Source organism: Malaclemys terrapin, chromosome 17 (assembly GCF_027887155.1).
Source record: "Malaclemys terrapin pileata isolate rMalTer1 chromosome 17, rMalTer1.hap1, whole genome shotgun sequence".
Lineage (NCBI taxonomy): Eukaryota > Metazoa > Chordata > Testudines > Emydidae > Malaclemys > Malaclemys terrapin.
Window position 1 is genome coordinate 14,074,803 of NC_071521.1, and position 21,332 is coordinate 14,096,134.

General features: G+C 44.5%; 2 protein-coding genes across 8 annotated transcripts in view; both read right to left on the reverse strand.

The window, feature by feature from the left end:
* Positions 1–1,937: 1,937 nt before the first annotated feature.
* Positions 1,938–8,824, reverse strand: LOC128825065 (alpha-1-acid glycoprotein-like). The gene is made up of 6 exons (XM_054007100.1): positions 8,623–8,824; positions 6,443–6,585; positions 5,222–5,295; positions 4,530–4,631; positions 3,655–3,755; positions 1,938–2,340 (listed from the first exon to the last, which is right to left on the reverse strand). The coding sequence occupies exons 1-6, from the start codon at positions 8,734–8,736 to the stop codon at positions 2,266–2,268; spliced, it is 609 nt and encodes a 202-aa protein (XP_053863075.1). The 5' UTR covers positions 8,737–8,824; the 3' UTR covers positions 1,938–2,265.
* A 3,483-nt stretch (positions 8,825–12,307) lies between these two features.
* Positions 12,308–21,332, reverse strand: part of LOC128825375 (collagen alpha-1(XXVII) chain B-like) — a 230,647-nt gene continuing 221,622 nt past the window's right edge. For 4 of the 7 annotated variants that reach the window (XM_054007835.1, XM_054007836.1, XM_054007842.1 and 1 more), the window contains 8 exons: positions 21,237–21,254; positions 20,755–20,790; positions 20,371–20,397; positions 19,991–20,059; positions 18,821–18,992; positions 18,502–18,629; positions 15,225–15,443; positions 12,308–14,450 (listed from right to left, as the gene is read on the reverse strand). In XM_054007835.1, coding sequence (XP_053863810.1) covers positions 14,304–14,450; positions 15,225–15,443; positions 18,502–18,629; positions 18,821–18,992; positions 19,991–20,059; positions 20,371–20,397; positions 20,755–20,790; positions 21,237–21,254 — 816 coding nt within the window. In that variant the 3' untranslated portion in view covers positions 12,308–14,303. The remainder of the gene's footprint in view (positions 14,451–15,224; positions 15,444–18,501; positions 18,630–18,820; positions 18,993–19,990; positions 20,060–20,370; positions 20,398–20,754; positions 20,791–21,236; positions 21,255–21,332) is intronic. The other 3 variants (XM_054007840.1, XM_054007838.1, XM_054007839.1) reach the window with 3 other exon arrangements.

The window sequence follows — 21,332 nt, forward strand, 5'->3', positions numbered from 1 at the left end:
ATGCTTTGGTGTTATCTGGTATTTGTGGAAGTAGTTTAAAATCCAAAGATTGAGCAGTGAGGAGATGGGCTAAGCTGAGAACAGCAGCCATGTAGACCAGTGTAGTGCCAGGGCTTCACTTGAAGGGAGGTGGAATAAAATGCTCTGGCTGAAGTTGCTCAACTGGGCACAGGAATCTATTTTATTCACCCTCCTATCTATAAAAACCAGCCAGCCATTTTGGGGGGAATAAATCTACTGGGGGAATGTATATGTAATAGCCACATTGTATTTGATTAAATCATGAGGGGTCTTTCTGGGAAATTTCCATGATTTTAAAAAAGTATCTTTTGCATTGAATTCTGCGCTTTAATTTGGTGTGAAGTAGACAGCTCTGAGGTTTTTCATGTTAGCAGATGAAACAAAACTCAGTGTCATACTGCACTTTTCTGTTGGAAGTTCCTATCACTGACTCCAGTCTTATTGCAAACCTTATAAAGATCCGCAAACATTAAAAAGAGATGAAATTAAAAGGTGAAAATGCTCCAAAAATTTCAAAGAAGGAAAAATTCACAGTTAGTCACCCAAGCAATCTTGACTGTGCCCTGGTAAAGATTCCCTAAGGAATTGTGCGGGATGTCGGTAACATTGTGGTTAGACAGTGTGACTCCCCCAGCAAGTGGAGCTCGTGGAGGCTGTGATGGGCATAGTCCAAATGGAACTGCGGTACTGTCATTGTCTTCAAAGGGTGAGGGGTGGATTCTCATCAGAGCCCTGGAGCACGATGTGTCCTACACAGTATTTTCATTTTCTCCCCACTTTGTGTTCCTCACCCTGCAGGGTAGGGTGCCTTTCCTCTTTAATATACTCTGGTCCTCCTGGCCTTTTGCATGAGATGGTCCCAGTGAAGTTAATGAAACCTCTATGCATGGGAGGCTGTGGGATCAGGCCCTAAAATAATATCAACATTTAGTTTTGAAGCTATAGTTTGTAAAATTTCAGAACAAGTTGAAAGGTTTCCTCTGCATCCATTCCTGAGTTCATCAATCAAACAAACACATACAGTCTACCGTGGACTGTTGCACCAGCCAAAGGGACCACAGTTGATGGCGCTGCACCAGACATCATATAGTGACGTTCCCAGATCTGGCTCAATCCTGTGAATCCATGAATCTCTGGGGCAGCCCCACGGTGGTGCTAGATAAGGTCCGGGGGTGCACCCCTTTGTGCATCGATGGAAATTTGAGAACACAGTGTGCTGGGTTGTGTTTAGCTTTCCTGGCAACATGGCCAAAGACCATGCAATGCCGCTTCTGGATATGGTGAGTGAGTGGGTAGGGATATTGTGACACCTAGTACTGAAGCAGGGAGGAATCTTTTAAGTCAGCTGTTCCCTTTCCCAACTCACCTCTTAGCTGATACCTGAGAGACTGGGATGTTAGGGCCTGTTCCAACTCTCACTGAAGTAAAATGGAATGTTTCCCTTGACTTCTAATGGGAGCTGGATCAGGTCCTTACTGGGTTTCACTAAGGCTGCTGCTGTTCCTAGTTCCCATGTAGGGGAGCAAAGCTGCACAGCAGGGAAACCAAACAGGCGACAGGAGAGAATAAGACAAAAGAAATTCTCTTTCTTTAAATCTTGGCTGCAATTTTGATTCATACGCAAATCTCTTCCATCTCCTTTCTCTCTCTCTCAGAAAAAAATGACAGCTTTCTCATGGCCCATTACCATGGCACTGCTGGCTTAGTAGTGAATGGCCATTAACTCAGGATTTTTCCCAGGTGTTATGATGCTATGTTACAGTCGTTTTATAGAATATTTGAAGGGGTGTGTGTGTGTAATGTTTTTGGGCATAGTAAGTGCTGCTTGAAGGGGCAGATGTCAGTACAAGACCTTTACTGTAGGGGGAAAAAAAGCTGGTATTTGTGGTTTTTTGGCATACTTGGAGAGCAAACAGTTACCGTCAGTCAGATTTATCTTTATTTTTAAATCGACAAGAAAGAACAAAAGTAAAGTCTTCGGGCGAGAGCATAGTGTGTGGGTCTCCTTTGTGAAAGTCTGCACTAAGAAGTGAGAACAAATGATTGCTGAGCTCTGCATGCATGAAGACTGCTTAGAAATTTAAAGGTGCAGAACACAGAAAATGAAAATGTCAGTAGTTTGTGCCAAAGAAACCACATGATCAGATGTGACAAGGGGAGATCCTTCAGTTGCTAAACAGGTAGAAGAGAATGAACAACTGCTGATATCCAGTGTGGAGGGCAACGTTGCTATGGCAATGTGAGTTACCCCAGTGATGGTTCTACCACTTCAACTGAGTGCTTTTTGTCATCTGTTTCTTCTTCCATGGGACACAAATCCTACAGAGATGAACAAAGGTGAGAATCAGTATTGCGTGTGTAAAATTTGCTCTCAGTATTACAGGATTTTCTTACAGCAAAACTAGCACTATTTCTTGTGCATTTTCAAATTCCTCCTGCCTAACACACTAGAATCCTCAAAAGGCTAAAATAGCGTCAACTTCAGCAGCCTCTAAGGCAAGAAGCTGTGTCGCAAGAACAGTTTGTTCTCTCTATTTAAAGATTTAAATTGCTTCAGCTAGGATGTGGACTTGTCTCATTGCTGCTTCGGGAATACGAACAATATGCTTGCTCAGCAGCGAAGCTTTTGTCAAGCAAGCAAATTGAGGTGAATGTTAAAGGTGAAACCACTTCGCTGGGAGAGGAGCTGTTAAAATGCAGTATTCCTTGTGTGGGTTTGCATTGCCTATCATTAGCTCATTAAGGGCTAACAGCTGCCCCAGCCAGCTATTGGGGAGAGCTGGCTGTTCAGAGGGAAGGAAGAAGCATTTATGAAATGGGCCTGAGTATGTCTGGCCTTAATCATTGCACACTGTCTCAATGTTTTTGGAGGCTCTGGATTTGGCAATCCCAGTTTTCACTATGGTGGTGGTTAAACCTGACAGGATTCCAAAAGACTTGAGAGGATTAAGGAATGAACTGGTGAATGTGGAGTCTGGTGGCACTTCCCCAAGGAAGCCAAGGATTAGGCGCTTTGGAAGGGAAGGACTCTGATCTAACACCAACCTGGTACCTGGTCAGTGCCTATCAGTTTTACAATAACTGTGAAGCTTATGTTTCTTTTGGGGAAGGGGTCTGTGCAGCTAAAGTTCTCTGTTTAATTCCTGTCAAGGCATGGGGGTAGAGGGTTTGCTCCTGTATTCTTTCTGGTTTATGTAATACTTGCTGTGAATACCTTTGTGGCCACTAGGGAACTTCATGGTTGTCCCTATGGTGCACACTTGGCATTTCATGAGGACAGCTAGCTTAGAACCTCCCGCTCACCTGGAGCAACTGGAGAGTCTCCACTGGGGTTACCAGTATAAGTTCTATAGCAGATGGTTGAGCAGTTTTGATTCTGTTAATTAAAGGGCAGTGGATGGCTCACTAGCCCATTCATTATACCATATCATCATGGTGCAATGCATGTTCTTGAATATGTTACATGTTGGGGTTTGCTTTGGGTTACTACACTTTAAAAAAAAAAAAAAGCCATTTTTCAGGGAGGAGTCTGGAGCATTTAATTTGATTCCAGCTCCTGGTAATTTCAATGTGATTCTGAAGCTCTAAAGATGGCTTGATAACTCTCATAGGAACCCCATGTTGATTTTTTACCTTCACTGAAGTATAGACTGTTTCCTCTTCCTTCAATCCAAGGCATGCCATTTGAGTTTCAAATTCTTCCAGTTGCTCTGTGGTCAAGTTTTGGGTCCGGGCTGTTTTTAAAGATGAAACAACAAATTGCAGCAAATCATTTGGCAGAGTTAATTTTAGGAGGTGTAGTGGCTGCATTGTACCTACGGTCAATCTGAGGCTTTCACAGTAACAAAGGCTAGCACTCATCTCCTACTCCAAAAGCATGTGCCTCTCCCCCTTGAGCTAAGGGAGCGGCATCCCCTCTTTATTCTTCTTTGCTGGGACCCTCTATTTCCCCTATTATTATTATTGGGTAAGGGAGGGGATAGAAGAGACTTGTCTGGTCAGCCCATCTCCAGTGGCTCAAAACTGGTTCTGAGGTTTTAAATATTTACCATCCTGGCCACAATCTTCTTGTCCTAGGACCTAGATAATTGTTAAGCATATGCACGGTGTTTTAAAAGATCTAGAATCAGCCACAATTTCTGCCCAGCCCCAACTAGGCAGCTACTTAATTTTCATGCCCTGTCCCTGCCTTTCTCTTTCTCAGGTCTTGCAGCCACTTTTCCAGGAGCAGATCAGAAGGAAGAATGCTCTTGAAGTTTAGGGCACTGGTCCTTGAGAGACCTGCATTCAGTTCCAGGCTCTTTTTGTGTGCCTTTGGGCAAGGCACTTAATCTACTCTGTGCCTCAGTTCCTTCCCTGTAAAATGGGGATAATTAAACTGCTCTACTTTGTAGGGGGTTTGTGAGGATAAATTCATTAATGTTTGAGAGATGCTATGGTAACAGGGCTACATAGAGCATCTCTGGCTATCTAGGTCCTTTTCTGGTGCTGGGATGTGGTTTACTCACCTGAGATCGATAACCCTTTGTAGGTCCCATCAATGTGGTATAGTGTCATAGTGTCTCCGGAGCTGCTCTTGATAAGTTGTGCTACGGAACTTTCATTTGGCCCTTCAGGAGAACAGGCACAAGGGGTGGTTAGAGTATTCGGTCCAAATCTCAGGAGAAGTGTAATATAAACCTGCAAGGGCATTTGACTGTATTCTGTGGAACTGTGCATAGGTGTAAAAAGCTCAACTCATACAGACCTAGAAACTGGTGTTTAAATATGGCTTGGCAGACCAACGTGGCTGTGCTGACCCCTTCACGCCAGCAGGCTAAACCCTTTTGGAAACTAGTGTTAGCTGATAGCAGAATGACCACCTTTGGCAGTTCTGTGTGTTTATTGCATATGGAGGCCACTACGCTGGGTACAGAAATGACCTGTTACAGACAAATCCTTACATCTCTGTAATGAGCATGTTGCAAAGAATTGCCCACGAGGGGAGGAAATTATCCCCTGCCAAGTTGGGGAAGCTGACCCTTGGATTCAGATCGGTCACCCAACTCTGCTGTGGGACCAGATAAATGTGTGGTAGAAATGAGGAAGTGAAATGTAGGAGAAAAACCTTCCTACCTCTCCAACCACAACTCAGTCCACCCTTCCCAGTGGGATGCACTGGACATTTCTGCTTTTCTCCCTAGCATCTCTGGATTCTTACCGTGCAGGATCATTGTAAAATTGTCCCGGATGACTGAAATGTAACTGGAGTTGTTCACCACACACTTGTCCTTCCTAAAGGGGAAGAGACTAATCAGGGGAGTAACCACAGAGGGTGATGCTCTATGGCTCTGAGTTAAAGTCAGTTGCTAGCCAATGGGAATTACATGCCTCTATCAAACGCAGCTCTGCACGCAATCTTTCTGTATGTATATTACATTAGCATCCCAGTCAACTGAGGTAAATCTGAAGGGATTGTCAGAGTAGCTGAGTCCACCCTTCTGTTCCAGAGTAGCACTTTGTGTGTATGAGAATAGGATTTGATGCAGGATTGACAGCCCTGGATTTTAATGGCCCTTGCCCAGATACAGAACACGTACAATGCAGGCCAAAGGTGAGACAACAGTGGAGCCTGCTGTCCAGAAGATCAAGGACTACTCTGAATGAGAAGGCCTAACAGTACGGGTAGGCAAACTACGGCCCGCGAGCCTCACCACACATCTTGGTCCCGCTCTGGCGCTCCAGCCGGGGTGCAGGATCGGGGGCTGCACCATGCGGCTCTCGGAAACCATGCCGTGGTCCGGCTCCTACGTGCTCCAATGGGAGCTGCGGGGGTGGTGCCTATGGATGGGGCAGCATGCAGAGCTGCCTGGCCGCGCCTCCGCGTAGGATCCGGAGAAGGAATAGGCCACTGTTTCCGAGAGCCGCTTGAGGTAAGCGCCGCTCGGAGCCTGCACCCCTGAGCCTCTCCCCATGTCCCAACCCCCTGCCCCAGCCCTGATCCCCCTCCCACTCTCCAAATGCCTCAATTCCAGCCTGGAGCACCCTCCTGCACCCCAAACTCCTCATCCCCACCCCAGAGCCTGCACCCCAACCCCAATTTTGTGAGCATTCCTGGCCCTCCATACAATTTCTATTCCCCGATATGGCCCTCGGGCTAAAAAGTTTGCCCACCCCTGCCTAAGAGGAAGAGATGGAGTTAGGGAAGGCTGCACGTTGGCTCTTGGTAGTGGTTTGGATAAGCATGGAATAGCCATATGCAGCCTCAGTGTGAGTCAGGGACCTTCAAGCATAGAAAGACTTTGCAAGAAAGACTTGCATGTTCTGTTTCATTACTGATGGTTCCTGGTACCTGGCCCTACTGAGGGAAATGTTAGTGTAAATATTTTCCCTGACTAAGGGAGCATGTCACTGTCAGTAAGGTCTGTGTTAATGCTCTTACAGTTTCATGACTTCTGTGACGAGGAACTCGTCTTGAAGGCTGCTAGGGTACAAGAAGAAATAAGCGTTCTTTATCAATTTCATCTCCTGTAGGGTGGGTGGGTGCTGTGAGGCCCCACCAATGTAGAACCACTTGCCCAGCAGCTGTGAAGATGAGGAGGGAAGAAAAAGAAACCAATTGTTAGGAGACCCTATAAGCCTCAACGTGTGTGTATGTGTAATTATTTATTTGTCTTTGGTCCCAGTCAGGATCAGGACCCCTGTTGTACAAGTCACTGTGCGGACACAGAGGAGAATGGTCTCTCTCCTGAACTTACAACTTAAATAGATCTATTTTTTTGTGGCAGTAAGTTTTATGGCAGATTGCCTGTTACCCCATGCTCTTCTCACAGCTGGTGGTGATAGCCGCCTCTTCTTACCTGATGGAACTAAAGCTTCCTTTGAAAGAGGATCAAGGTGCTGAAAAGCCACAACCACCTTCTCCTTATGCCATCAAAGCACTCTGTGTAATGCTCTATGCCATGTATGTGACCCCAGGCCACCACCATGCTGCCCATTTCCCCCCAAAGTCATGGTGAGTATTCGAGGAGGGGACCACTGTAATACACTGTTTTCAAACTTGTGGGGAGGGGCTGTGCTGGACCATGTGCCCAGGAGAAGGGAAAGCTGTGGGTGAGGAAAGTTGCAAGATGCCAATACCATTCCCCATGGAATAAACATACTGCCTCGTCCACTGGCAAAGAGGATGGTGGCTCTTTGAAAGTCCTCCACCTGCCCTCCCTACTGCCTTGTGTAATGTAGCTGCGAGTGGGAACGGCTCATGTGTACAGGGGTTCAGGCTCAGCCGGCAGCTCATTGTGCTAAACTCCTCTCCTTTGCTCCCATGGCACTTAGCGCTGCATTGGATAGCAACTCTGCCCCACCCCCACTCCCAGTAGCACGGTGTGTCTTCTGCTGACTGATGAAGTAGGGAGGGGGAATCCGAGTTATGGGGCGGGGGCAGGGAGAAGAATTGGCAAAACCAGGCCAACAAACAAAAAAGAATAAGAAATCAAAAGGAAGAGGGGACACAGAAAAGACGGGAAAGGAGACATGCAGTGCTTAATTTGTAATGAAGGAGGTTTCTGGGGCTCAAGCAATTTTTTTACTTTCATAACTGACATGGGACGCCCAGAGGTGCCGGGGCTGAGCCCTGGGACAAATTAAGCAGTGGAGACATGTAAAGAAAGTGGACAGGAAAAAGGAGACATAGTGACAGCTGTGGCAGCACATGGTACAAGAGGAGAGAGGGGCAGTCATGTTCCCTGCCAAGGGGCTGACTCCAACAAAATATGGCTGGAACTGCTGGCATCATTTGAGAAAACTGGAAGAGTCCCTGAGCCCCTTCATGAGCCCTGTAAAGACAGAAGCTAGCTGCCCTGCAGGCATCCTTCATCTGCAAGAGCTAACTGGTTACGGCTGTGAGTGGCTCACAGAATGGGGAAGGAGGTCAATTGGTTTTATGCTGGCTTTATTTTTTCCTATATCTGCAGAGGGCAGCGCTCCACCTGAGTTTCCAGACTGTAAATGTTGATTTTTAGCTGCCATTTTGGCACTCCCTTCACATTGATTCCACGGTCACTGGCACCTCTTCAGAGAGAGATTTATTAAGAATCCCCAGTAAAATAAGTGGCATGAACAGTAGGATGCTGAGGGCCCTAAGGTTTCAAGGATACTTTTTTGGGGAAGAGGCCCATGCTTCTGGAATCCCCATCGCTTGGAATGTTTAAAAGTAGGTGCGGAAGGCACTAGAAAATGTTCCTCAGGGACCAATCCTGGCCTGGCCAATGTGGATGGATGAGCTCTGTCAGGTCTTCTCCCTCTCATTTCTAAGGGTTCCCTCCTGGGTCTATCTCTTGGAATGCAAACATCTCCAGGTCTTGGGTTAAAACCTGCAGAGCACACTATGTTGTTGCCCAGTCTCCATTCAGTAATTTATATTTCGGGGGTACTGATGAGGTATAAATACTACTCAGCTTGTAAGATTAAAAGCCTGACTATATGGTTAATTTTACTAAATGGTTCCCTTGCCTGAATGCCTAGCCTGTGCCTTGGTCTAGGACAGGTACTTCATGAACCTCTGAGTGCCCCATCTAGAATATAAGCATCAGAAGTTGATGCCCTTCCAAGGGCACTTCTTACCTTGGTCATTGTAGCATTGTCCATGGTTTCTGGAGCTAGAGGCTCACAATCCAGGGGTTTAGCAGTAAGGAGATGTGCTGAACCAAGAATAATAGCAATGCAGGCCAGTGCCATGATTTCTTTTTGAAGGGAAGTGAGAAGCAGTGGAATCAAACTCACCAGCTGAAGTTTCTCATCTCAACACAGGTATCTGTATTTATAGACGTTCATGGCTACAAATCTCAAATTTCCCAAATGTGCCTCAGAATCCAAGAATTTGCTGGCGACCTGTACGTGACTTGGCCAATGTTCTATTTGCATAGTGATGAAGCAATGAGAGGTGCTGTTCTGTTAAACTTCTAAGATAAGGCTAAATTTGTTTTTGTTTTATGGGGTGTGTTGACAGACAGGCTTTTCCTTCGTTCATAATGTAAAAAGCCCTTTAAACAGATCTATAGACAAACTCATTTTCTAATAATTGGTTTCTGTTTGCATCAACTGAAATTAATTTCCCTTGAACATTCATACAGAGACAATGTTGGTTGCACAAATATTCACAGAAGTGCTTTATAAAAGGGGGAGCAAATGGGGTGAATTGAAATGGAGTTCAGCAACTTGCTACACTGTTCATGAAAAACTTTCCCCCGCTGCTCCCCTTCCCCAGCCCAATTGTACTCATCAGTGGATGGGATGTGCCTGCTTGCTAATGAGGTATAATGGCTTCAACTTCCTCTACACTGTTCCTTCCTTATTCCTTGCTGATGGCAGATGATTGTCACTGCTTAAGGGCTTATCTATTTTACACCAATAACTGTCCATATTTCTTTAATTAATTAACCCCTCAGTATTAAATCAATTTGTAATAATGTCCAAGCTTTTAACTACTCATCCTTCTTTCCTTATGTTTCCTTTCAGCTTACCTTTACTGTCTGCTTTTCTACCTAGATTGATGGGTACTTTTGCATTTCCTTTCTGAGATGCTGCCTTGAATGTGTCTGTCAGGTGTGGCCTCCATCACTGCCTAAGTGGGATCTTCAGGAGTTTGAGGTGAGCCCCTCTAGGCTTGGCCTCCTCCCATACTAACTTCTGCTAAGTCAGATAAGAAATCATCATTTATTTTTATTACACAACAGCTACGAGCCCCAAATGAAATTGGGGTACTGTTGTGCTAGACACTACATAAATGGAGTAGGCTGGTTTCTACTCTGAAGAGCTTATAGTCTAAGTAGATAAGACAGACCAGGGAGGTAGAAAGGGAGAATTAAACAGAGGCAAGTTACTTCATTTCTGTAAGGCCACAAATTGAATCTGTGGCAGAGTGGGAACGGAACCCAGTTTTTCCAAGTCCCAATCCAGTGCCTTAACCCCAGAACCATCATCCTTCCTCTCTAAATGGTTCCAGAAACCCTCAGAGGACACCTGTTGGATGTAGAAACCCAGTGTAACTAGATCACCTGCTTTGTGCTGGAATTGCGACTATGTATGTTTGCCACTTTGAGGCTTCTTTAGTCACTTTAACAGCCTTGTGCTTTTGGGTCTGTGTCAATGGGACATGCTGAGGCTGTAGCTAGAGCAGACTAAAATCCTTAGGGAACTTTCATATCTTGCTACATTGGCTTAGTGTCAGTGTGGCTTATAAACTGGCTGCTAGCGCTGTTAAGCCCTGTGTAGGGTGACTAGGGATACCATTCCCAGGAAGGTGCTAAGCCGTGCCCACAGCGAGACATTGAAGAGTGGCAGAATCCTCCAAGTAAAACCCCTTTGTTTTCAGCTCTTTCATTGTCTGCAATGCCAAAATAAATCTTCTATCATGCCAGTATAATTCCATTGACTTGAGAGTTGCACTAGTGTAAAGGAGAGATTTGGGCCCTTTATTCAACCTTGGCTTTTTATCTAGGTTCTTACATTGCCCCCATCACCAGAGTATCTGAGCCCTTTGAGAGGGCTTGTCTTATGCCACTTGTATGCATTACTTTTGTTCATTACACCATTAATCCCTGTAGATTGCCTTACTGGATTCACTGTTCAACTATTGCACTAGCACTCTCACCAGACTAATAGATCTAGCTTTGTATTGATAAAATGGCCTTTATAACCTGCCTTTCCTCCTCTGCCATTTCTCTAGATCCTGATAATCCAGCTTCCCTCACTTAGCTATTTCTTAATCTTTTTAAAACAACAAGGAGTCTGGTGGCACCTTAAACAGATTTATTTGGGCATAAGCTTTCGTGAGTAAAAACCTCACTTCTTCAGGTGCATAGCTATGCACGAAAGCTTATGCCCAAATAAATCTGTTAGTCTTTAAGGTGCCACCAGACTCCATGTTGTTTTTGTAGATACAGACTAACACGGCTACCCTCTGATACTTAATCTTTTTAGATGATACATTAGAGACAGTCCTTGGAAGACAGAGACCCACTTGTCAAACACCAAGCATGCACATAAGGCAAAGGAACTGCCAGTGCAATGTGAATGGACTCTTTTTTTACTGTTATGACTTCTCTAGCTTCAGAGTGAGTTAATTGCTTTTAATCCTTATGCTTTGTATCCTTTTGTTTGGTGGGTATATAATATGATGATGGGCTGGTGGCCACATAGCTGTATGTGTAGCTAATTGTGTGCGCTGGTATTTGTCCTTTATTGATGACATTAAATGTCTCTTTCCTGAACACTAACATTTTGTGATTGAATAATGGTGGACTTGGATCAGACATAATCAGCCCTTCAGTGTCTGTGCTTCTTTCGACACATTGTCAAAGTTTATCTGGAACTGTTTGCCATCAGTTCCATTATGCAATAATAGCAAAAATTCAACAACTGCCTGCCTCTGATTATGATTTCCCTTCAAACCTAGCATAGGGTTGGAGGGAGGGATAGGGAATATCTGGCAAAAAGTCACCTATGTTGATGGGAACTTATGCAAAGCAGCACTGAATCACAGTTTAAAGCTGCAATGTCTAACTTTCTTCTAGGAAGCAGGATGCTAGCTGCTGCGGTGGGAAATCCAAACTGGTCTATGCATACAGTGAGCTCTAGTTGTAATATGGGTAGCTATTACCAGTTGAATGGAAGCTCATTTTATTGTACCAGGCCATGCATCTTCCCAACTTAACTGAAGGCAGTCCTGGCAAAACCAGCAGGTGCAGTAGGTACCTGGACTAAAACTTAGCTCTAATGTACAAATTTTGTCCTGCTCACACCCAATCAAAAATTAACAGTTTTGAAACTTTACACAGCTGTGTGGGGTAAATGGAGTCTAGTGGAAAAGACTAGTGCTAGCTGCTTTCTTTCCAGCAGAGAGAGTAACCTGAAGGGAAAGCGATTTTGATGGATCAATATTTTGTGTTTTCTATTATGGCTAAATGGAGGATTTAGTGCCTGAGCTGGTGAATCTTTTGTGAGGATTTTTTAGGATTTGTTTGTTTTTCAGAGAAAGGGTCTATCAATTGGTCTCTTTGCAGCAATGGACTTCATCCTGCAATGAGTGTCAGATAGGCAGAACCCTGCCCATGCAAATAGGACTTTCTATGCAGGTGATGTGCTCTATCCCCAGGGTGCTAGTTGCAGGATTGTGGGGGGCTAAGTTTAGATTTAAGCTCCACCTGTGTTAGAGCTTTGAACCTGAAGATATTACTGCTCCACTAACCCATCTTAATTTCCTGTGAAGAAGCAAAAAACCATGAAAGTCCCATTTCATTGCTTCAGTTTTAAATATTTATTTAAAGTTCCAAACAAAAAAAAAAAAAGTTTAAGGTGAACAAATGGAAATTCCAACCTCACGAAACATAACAAACCATCAACAAGAGGGTGAGAAATGGGACAGAGAATGTGTGTGTGTGTGTGTGAGGGGGGCAAGGAAAGAAGCAAGCAAGAGATGAGATTATGGTAACTTCAACACAAAGGCCCTTAAGAGCTGAAGACTGATCTGGGATGAGAGGCACTCAATGGCTGAGCCCTGGGCTGGCAGCTTGAGGTATTTTGAGGAAAAGCACCAGAATCGAAAGGGGAGTTGAGGTATTTGAAAAATCTTGTTAACTTTTAGCTCATTGGAAAAACAAACTGAAGACAATTGCAAAAAAGAATACACAAAATGACTCTTTTTTTCTCCAAACAAAATAATCCATAGTCCATACAAGACATGAAAAACTCCAAAACAGGCACTGAAGCATTTGATACAGTACAGCTCAGATTACATTAATATTATTCCTTATGTAGAATAAAATGATTACCATAATTATCCTCTTTAAAAAAAAAAAAAAAAAAACTCCAAATGTACACATACAGACTAGATTTCTACAAAACAAAAACCCCTCCAAGCTTGGTTGGGTTCTGAAGCAACAAGGTACCGTAATTTCAGCTTTGACAGACAGGTCCTGACAAAGGACTGTTTTTTTTGTTTTAAATAAGAGATCAGCTGTTGGATCCCACTGTAGGGAATCACTGCATACAGAAGAGCTGGCAAGGAAACTATACATATGGTCAACACAGAAAAACTATTTATATAACAAAAACAACCCAAACTAGCTCTCTTCAAGGCTCCCCTACAATTGAATTCTTACAGCTGCTGAGTTGTACCCCCCAAAAAATAAAACAGTGAAATGCCATTAAAAAACCCAAGGGCACACTTATTTTTAGACATAGTTTGTGTTGTCTATTTACTGACACCCAAGGCAATTATCTTTACAAAGCTAGATTTAAAAAAAAATAATTTGCCTTTAAGTTAGTGTGTTTTAAAATATTTCAATTTTTTCTTCTGATTTAGCTGAAGATCACAAACTGCCCTCCCCCCACTTTCTCTCTTTCTAGAGAGACGTCCCTATGGCTGTTGGCTTTTTTGGGTCTGTGGCAAAACATTGTAGCACCTTCAGAACCTTAAATAGTTTAAAATCATATATAAAACAACACACTTTTTTTTTTTTTTTTTTAAGAGCACCAGAGATTTCACAGTGAGAGGTAGAAACAAACCAGACGAGCCCATCCTCTCTCTCTATTTTAGCACCAATCTCTTCCCCCCCCCCCCCCACCACTTCTGTTTTCCGCTTTGGGACTTTTTCCCCACCCTATCATCACACATGAGAAGGGACATTTATTAGACTCGCTCACAGGAGGAGGAAATTAATTTTTTTTTTGCTTAAATAAAATATATATCTATATATTTGTTTCTCTTCTAATATTGCACATCAAATGCTTCCTGTACACAGAGCAGCCAGATTCAACTTGCAAATCCACTTATGAGAACTTCATCTCTCTCTCTTACTCAGCGGTGAGCTGTCCAGAAGATGATGAGCTCTTAAAGGGAGGCTCTAATTTTATGGAAAGAACATTTGGTAACTCAGGAACTGGGTAGGACAAAGATATGCACTGTAGGTTTCTTCTTGAGATCTCTCTCTCTTTGGTTGTGGAAAAAGCTTTGTATGTGGAATTGCTTGTGACATCTGGCCTTCAAGTTCCTGATCCCCCTTCACTGTTCATGTCTTGGCTGATGTCAGCATCCCCCCAAATTTCTTTCAAGACTATGCTGGAGAATCTGCTGAGTTCAGGAGATCGAGGTTCTTTAAGACTTTGAGCTCTATGGCCAGAGCAACAGTTGACCCAAATGACGAGGCCCAGCCATCTGTGCTGAAGAGGGACGGGGATCCTACTTAAACATGTAGGCCCACCCAAAAGGGGTCAAAACCTTGGAGCACTGTAGAGGTCACAGTTCAAAGGAAGCACACGGGTCCAACCTCGAGGTGATACTGTTTCCCTGGCTCGGATGGTGGAAGGTTGTAGATGTTGATAATTGGCAGCTGGTTAGGGTCCTGTGTCCGAAACGCAAGGACAGTCTTGTGCCAGTGTCCATCCTGAATCTAAACCAAGAGGGAGAGAAAATGGGAAGTGGTGAATTAGCTGAGTTGGTAGATCCCTCGGGGGAAGAATAATTTCCATCAAGATATGGCTGAAAAGCCCTATCTACTGAGACAGGTAAGTTGCCATAACTATGAACTGGTGATAAAATGAGGCACCATGGGTTGGGGAAGTGGAGGCAATGTGATCTAGTGTGTAGAAGCTGTGAGTGCTCAGCATCACTGAAAATGAAACCTCTAAGCTGGGCACCTACAATTAGAGGTCACCCTTCGAAGTGTGGATTTGAATGACTGCCACTGACTTAGTGTGACCCTGGGCAAGGGTTGGGAATAGGAGACAGATCTCTTGACTCTATACACTAGATCACACTGCCTCCAAGCAGAAAACTCTTCTAAATAAAAAGGGTAGTCAAATGTGTTCTCTATTTTAAGCGTTTCTATAGTACTTATTACTGCAGGATGTAAGTGCTGCCCAGGTTAACTAGGTCTGTATGCAAATTGCTCATAGTGGAGTTCATAGAGACTAATGCTCTTCCAGCACTATTCTCTTGTCTTTGGTCATGGTGGGGAAGTACTGACAAATAAGTGGATCTTGCAGCATGGTCTAAGGGTCTTTAGACTTTGGCTAAATTTAATGTCTTCTGGTTTCTTATGTCCCCGTGAAGCCCCCTTGACTGGGCATGCTGCATCTCCAGTTCTCCCACTTTCTCTGACGTCAGTTTGGTGTTTTTTTTTTTTTTTAGCTGCTTTGTTGGCCACGTTGTAGGGGCTCTGTACCTTGCAATCATCTGTTGCCACCTCGGGCTGGAATGGCCCTTCTGCCTCAAATATCTGTCCATTCCAGGCCTTAAAACGCACAGCTTTTTCTGAAGGCTTCTCAGTTGACCCTTCCCTCCACACTGACATGTTCAAGCAGTGGATGGTGATGTGCTGAACCACCTCCGAGCTCAGTAGGTGAAGGAAGTTCATCTGGACTCTACCAATGTTGAATTCCAGCTGTTAAGGTGACAGAGATAATGTGAAAACTAAGACATCCCATCCCAAAGCCAGTGAGTAAGGTACACCCAGTAGGCTTAGAGTGGTGCAGTTAGTGCAAGCAGCAGCAAAGATATTTAGTGTATTAATGTACATTACAGCTGTCCCCATGGGCATAAGATGACTTCCCCCCACCCCCCTTGGGGGAGGCTAGCCATTGGGTGCACCCCCTGTGCCTGACTGGAGTCCCGAGCACTCCCCCTGTCTCCTGTGGCCAGACCCCTGAGCTCTGGCTCCAGCACCAAGCTGCTGGCGGGCCCGAGCCCCAGGCCACCAGGTGGAGCTGAGCCCCCACCAGCTTCAGGGGACATGGGGAGTGAGGGCAGGGCTTTAGGGAGGAGCATGGGCAGGGCCACGGCCTGGGTTTGGGGAGGCTTAGCCTCCCCTGGTCTATGATACTTGTTGCCCATGGCTGTCCCCAACTTTTTCACTTTGCTAAATGGGCAAGTTAGACAGCTGTTGGGGGGAGAATCCGTTCAAAATCACAGGGAAGTCCTTGTAATATGCTACACACAAGATTTTTGTTACAGTGTAGGTCTGGAAGCTGGCACTTGACTCCAGATGTAAACGTCACAGGGTTCTGGAATTAAAGTTTTAACTGGGAGCCCTTTTTGTATTCAATCTATATGCCCAATGTGATCCTGGCCAGATGCTGAACTAGCCTGGAGAGTTTTCTTGTGTTTGATTTTGCTTCCCTTTGCAGGGGACACAGATTGCTGACTTTGTAATATACTGAGGAACCTGTTAATCTAGTAAGAAAAGTAGCGTGAGCCCCTGGTTCAAAACTTGCTTCTGCAAAGAAGCAGGGTGAGATGAGGCCTATCTGTCATAACTGCACAGTTCTATTAGACTAGTCTGGCACAGCTTTAAACAACAAAGGGTTTGAAAAATGTTTTCTAACCAGAGTGTAGCCAGGGCAGTTTCAAACCAGCCTAGGCCCTCAGTAAGGAAGCCTAGAAGGCAAGAAGCAGGATGTGCTTTGTTTAAAGGGACCAAGCAGAATTCCAGTCCTCCTGCTATTGAATCTTCTGCTCAGTTGCAACACTGTGGGAGTTCAGGGCTCCGTAAACAATCCTGAAGATAAGTCCTCCAGTGAGCCATGCAGCAGGGGCAGTGACAGGACAAACTTTCACCACACTACCCAGCCAATACACCTGTGAACTAGTAGCACCCCATCGAAGGATTGGAGAGAAATTCAGTCTCAAGGGCTTCTCTGTTGAGGGGCCAATTAATGTCAGGTGTGGGGGTGTTTTTTTTTTTTTTTTTCAGGTGGGAAGTGGGCTCTTGATTTTATGTCAGGTTTCCTTGAAGCCAACTGAGTTCTGAACAGCTTAACAACTCCTTGCAGACTCCTGACTTTGCATGGACTCCACCATTGGTGCTGATGCAGCAAGCATCATTGTTCTGTTTCTGACTGGTTTGAGGTTTCACAGTATGTAGGTGGCTTCTTTTGGCTGAATTGTCTCTTGTATCATAGAATATCAGGGTTGGAAGGGACCTCAGGAGGTCATCTAGTCCAACCCCCTGCTCAAAGCAGGACCAATTCCCAGTAATTCATCCCAGCCAGAGCTTTGTCAAGCCTGGCCTTTAAAACCTCCAAGGAAGGAGATTCCACCATCTCCCTAGGTAACCCATTCCAGTGCTTCACCACCCTCCTAGTGAAAACGGTTTTCCTAATAGCCAACCTAAGCCTCCCCCACTGTAACTTGAGACCATTACTCCTTGTTCTGTCATCTGCTACCACTGAGAACAGTCTAGATCCATCCTCTTAACTACCTGAAAGGGAGTGTCAAAAAGCAGCTATCAAATCCCCCCTCATTCTTTTCTTCTGCAGACTAAACAATCCCAGTTCCCTCAGCCTCTCCTCATAAGTCATGTGCTCCAGCCCCCTAATCATTTTTGTTGCCCTCCGCTGGACTCTCTCCAATTTTTCCACCTCCTCCTTATAGTGTGGGGCCCAAAACTGGACACAGTACTCCAGAGGAGGCCTCACCAATGTCAAAGGGGAACGATCACGATCTGCTGGCAGCTTATACAGCCCAAAATGCCGTTAGCCTTCTTGGCAACAAGGGCACACTATTGATTCATATCCAGCTTCTTGTCCACTGTAACCCTTAGGTCCCTCTGTATCCTATACCTACCCTCCAGTGTATCTACCACTCCTCCCAGTTTAGTGTCATCTGCAAACTTGCTAAGGGTGCAGTCCATGCCATCCTCCAGATCATTAATGAAGATATTGAACAGGACCGACCCTTGGGGCACTCTGCTTGTACCAGCTGCCAACTAGACATGGAGCCATTGATCGCTACCCGTTGAGCCCAACGATCTAGCCAGCTTTCTATCCACCTTATAGTCATACAATACTGTTTCTGGTCCTGAGTTGGATGAGTGTGCATTTGCAAGCACCTCATTGTATGGGGGAATTTAAAATTCTGTGGTGAAATCCTGCTCCCATTGAAGTCAGTTAAGACAGGATTTCACTCTAAAGTGCTTGTGCACATGATTTGAAGTGTTTTTCACAACCATTTATGGAAAGCAAATACAAAGAGACATGAACGAAGGGACTTAATTTAAAAGTTCAACAAAATATTTTTGGAAGCATGTTTGGAATATTCACCTACTTCTACTAATGATACTGATAAATTACCCATGTATTGGTAGAACCTTAGCATTCATTCCCTGATCACTATGGACGAGCTGGAGAGGAGGTGGGGCAGTCTAATAAGGGTTGTCATGGTTTCAGCCATAATACAGACAAAGAACAGTGTTAGAATGTAATTGGGGAAGAATAATAAGCAAATTTTTTTTTTTTTTGCAAAACTGGTAAAACAGCAATATAGGAACTAATGCATACCCAATAATGTGAGGAAATTGATACAGCAGTTGTAAATTCTACCCCCTTAGGCACAAATCAACATACATTGTTATGCACTGCCCTAAATCCCATTTTAATAACATAGCATTTGCTTTTTAGTGGGAGGGGAAGACCGCTGAGAGACCGTGGTAGAACTGTGTGTACCTTAGAGGCAGTGATGGGGCTGAGACATGTCTGTCCACCTTTGGTGAAGTTACAGGTGACTTGAATGGTGTCTGAAGAACAGCCAAGATTTGGGTCAATCCAGTAAGTACCTGAAGAAAGGGAGCAAGCTGCGATGAGGAAGAATGGGTGAGTGAACCTGTCAGCATTTCCCATGCACGAGATCCAGAAAGGTGTCCGCAGAAGTGATTTTTAATTTCTCTGCATACTGTAAATATGCTAGTCCCCTGCTTTAACTGGCCCTATACATGTATCCCTCTTGCGGCTGGGAGAACTCCCAGGACATGGTTGTGCTGCTTACCATCACCCATCTTCTGTTCACAGTTCATGAGGTCTCGACAGATGCGTGCAGGGTTCTCCTTGGTTCCCAGGGGTCTTTTGATGCTCTGGATGAGGTTGCTGAGGTAGTGTAGAGTCTTAAAGATCTCTCCTTCCTGGTCTAGCATCAGAAGGTCTGAATGTTGATAGCTCTGCTGTGGAAGAGAGAAGATGGCAGTTAGGCACTGACTGTTGAGCTTGACAGAACTGCTGCAGTTTGAGAATCCCCCACAAACAAATGCTGCCTTGGAAAGATACAGCATCAGAACCCATAACCATGGTAACTGATCCCTTTGTATTCTTGAGAAAAACACCACAGGCAAAAGGCATAGTCAGTAATGGAAGTGACCAGTGCCACTCTGTCCAAACAGTCCTAGCTACCTGTTTTCAATTGGGAACTTTCCCACATGCACACTATAAAGAAGGAAGCATGACTGACACTAGATGGTCCCAGCTATTCATCACTGTTCCCCAAAAGAGAGAAGCAAAACATTAAGAGGGCAGAAGCCCCCCTCCAGATTCTATTCAGAGAGCACAAGCATTCTCTGATGGCAGCCCAATCCAGTCCTGGCAATAACGTGCATTGGCTAAAGTTTTGCAATACTACTTTACGATGGGGATGATGCCTCCCCACCTTTTTCCAACAGCAGAACAGGAGCATTCTAGGTCTTGGAACTGATGGGGGGCCTTAAACATATTCGTCTGTTCTCAGTGTGAACAGTGGGGTTCTTTAGAAAAGAAGCAATGCATTTGTAGTCTAGAGCACACCTCTTCCTGAATAGAAACATTTTGAATGCAGCTCAGATTGAGAGCCCTTTAAATGATCAAGAGAGACTGGACATCTCATTGAAAAGAGGTGTGAGAAAGGAAAGGTTAAGGGTTGCACAAGATTAACAAAGCAAAGCCTAATCCTGCTGTCCTTATACAGGCAAAATTCCTACTGAAGTCAACTGAGTAAGAACCATGCATTCAGGCTTTGTGTTATATACTGGCAGAGGGATAGGATCATGGAAGGCAATTGGGAAGATGGAATTGCTTTACATAAAAAGAGCAGGCAAGATGGCATGAAAGGCTGTTTCCCCTCCTTAGGATTACACAGTGCAGCACTCTGCATCTGTATCAAAGCTTGGTAAGTTGAAAAGCATGCTGGTACCTCTGTAGACTTGAGTGCAGTGTTCGAGTCCATCATTGTCTGGAATGCTGCACCAAAGCCATCCTGCTGCTGGTGGAGGAAAATATGATAATGGCATTTTAGGAGATCATTAGACCAATCTATAACAGGAGATGAGTGCCCTTGGCACAAGCAGTACATGTTTCTCTATATCTAGGTGCCAGATACAAGCAATATCCTGCTAGAATGGTATCTTCTGCTCAGTCCATGTAGGGGGGGGGATGTTCTAGGGGATATCAGCTTGGCAAAGCAGGGTACTTGAGAGTTTCTGAGCTCTGCATATGTTCACATGTGCATATCACAACTTCACTCACTATCAACAATAACAAATCTATTGCATAGAATAAAACCCAGCAACTTACAAATGAAGCTGGAATTCTTGTTGGCCCCTAGAAACCAAAAGAAAAAACGTAACTGACTGATTTTTATGATCAATGCACAATATTGTCAAAGAATTTCTGATTCCCCTTTTGAGATTATCCCTCTTTCCTGTGGGGTCCTCACTACAGAGGGGAGAGTAGCAGCAACATTATTTCCTATATTGCACTTTAGAGCTACAAATCTCCAAGTGCTTTACAGCCATTAGTTCATTCAGACATGTAAACTCCCTGTGAAGTAATTTATTTTTACAGGAGAAGTCAAAGTGTAATTTCCAAATGAGTGAACAGTCTCTTTGGATAGGGCCTAGTCACTTTCAATAAATAATATGGTTCATCATCCTCTGAACCCTTTCCCGATGTACATACCGGAGGCCCGGGGAGTCCTCGTGGGCCTGGGGGACCCTAAAGAGAAAAGCATCAGTGAGTAAAACGCCAGCAGTGAAATTATTCATCCCTGTATCCCAGAAAAAGATGAGCCCCCTCCCATATCTATTCTCTCCTAAAAATCTTCCAGCTCTTCAACATATTAGTGTCCTCCATCTGAACCCTTTGTGGGGACAGGCGCTGGCCATATCTACCCACAGTGCAGCTTTTTACTATGCTATATTGTCTCCTAATGTAGCTCTCATGCTTTTTTCATCCTTAGTCTCAGCCATCCTTAGTGGCACGTGGCTGCACCTCTCTGGTCCCATGCCATCCCCCCATTTTTTAAATTTTTTTAAAAACTTTCCCTACTGTCCATAGTTCCTCTCACTCCCTCCTAACTTTGCAGCACCTGATTTTGCAGCACATCAGTTTATTCAAGCAAGGATAATGACAGCCAGAAAACAGTTGTCTGAAATACTCACCCTTGGACCTTGCAAACCCTGCAGAAGAAAATCAGGAGGAGTTTGTCAAAAGATTGCATGCCTCTAATGTAGTGTCTTTCATCCCAAGGGTTCCCA

Coding starts and splice junctions, on each gene's coding strand:
- LOC128825065 (XM_054007100.1), bottom strand. CDS start 8,736: ATGGCACTGGCCTGCATTGCTATTATTCTTGGTTCAGCACATCTCCTT. Junction 6,586..8,622: donor ACAATGCTACAATGACCAAG/GTAAGAAGTGCC, acceptor TCATCTTCACAG/CTGCTGGGCAAGTGGTTCTA. Junction 5,296..6,442: donor GTCACAGAAGTCATGAAACT/GTAAGAGCATTA, acceptor CTTCCCCTTTAG/GAAGGACAAGTGTGTGGTGA.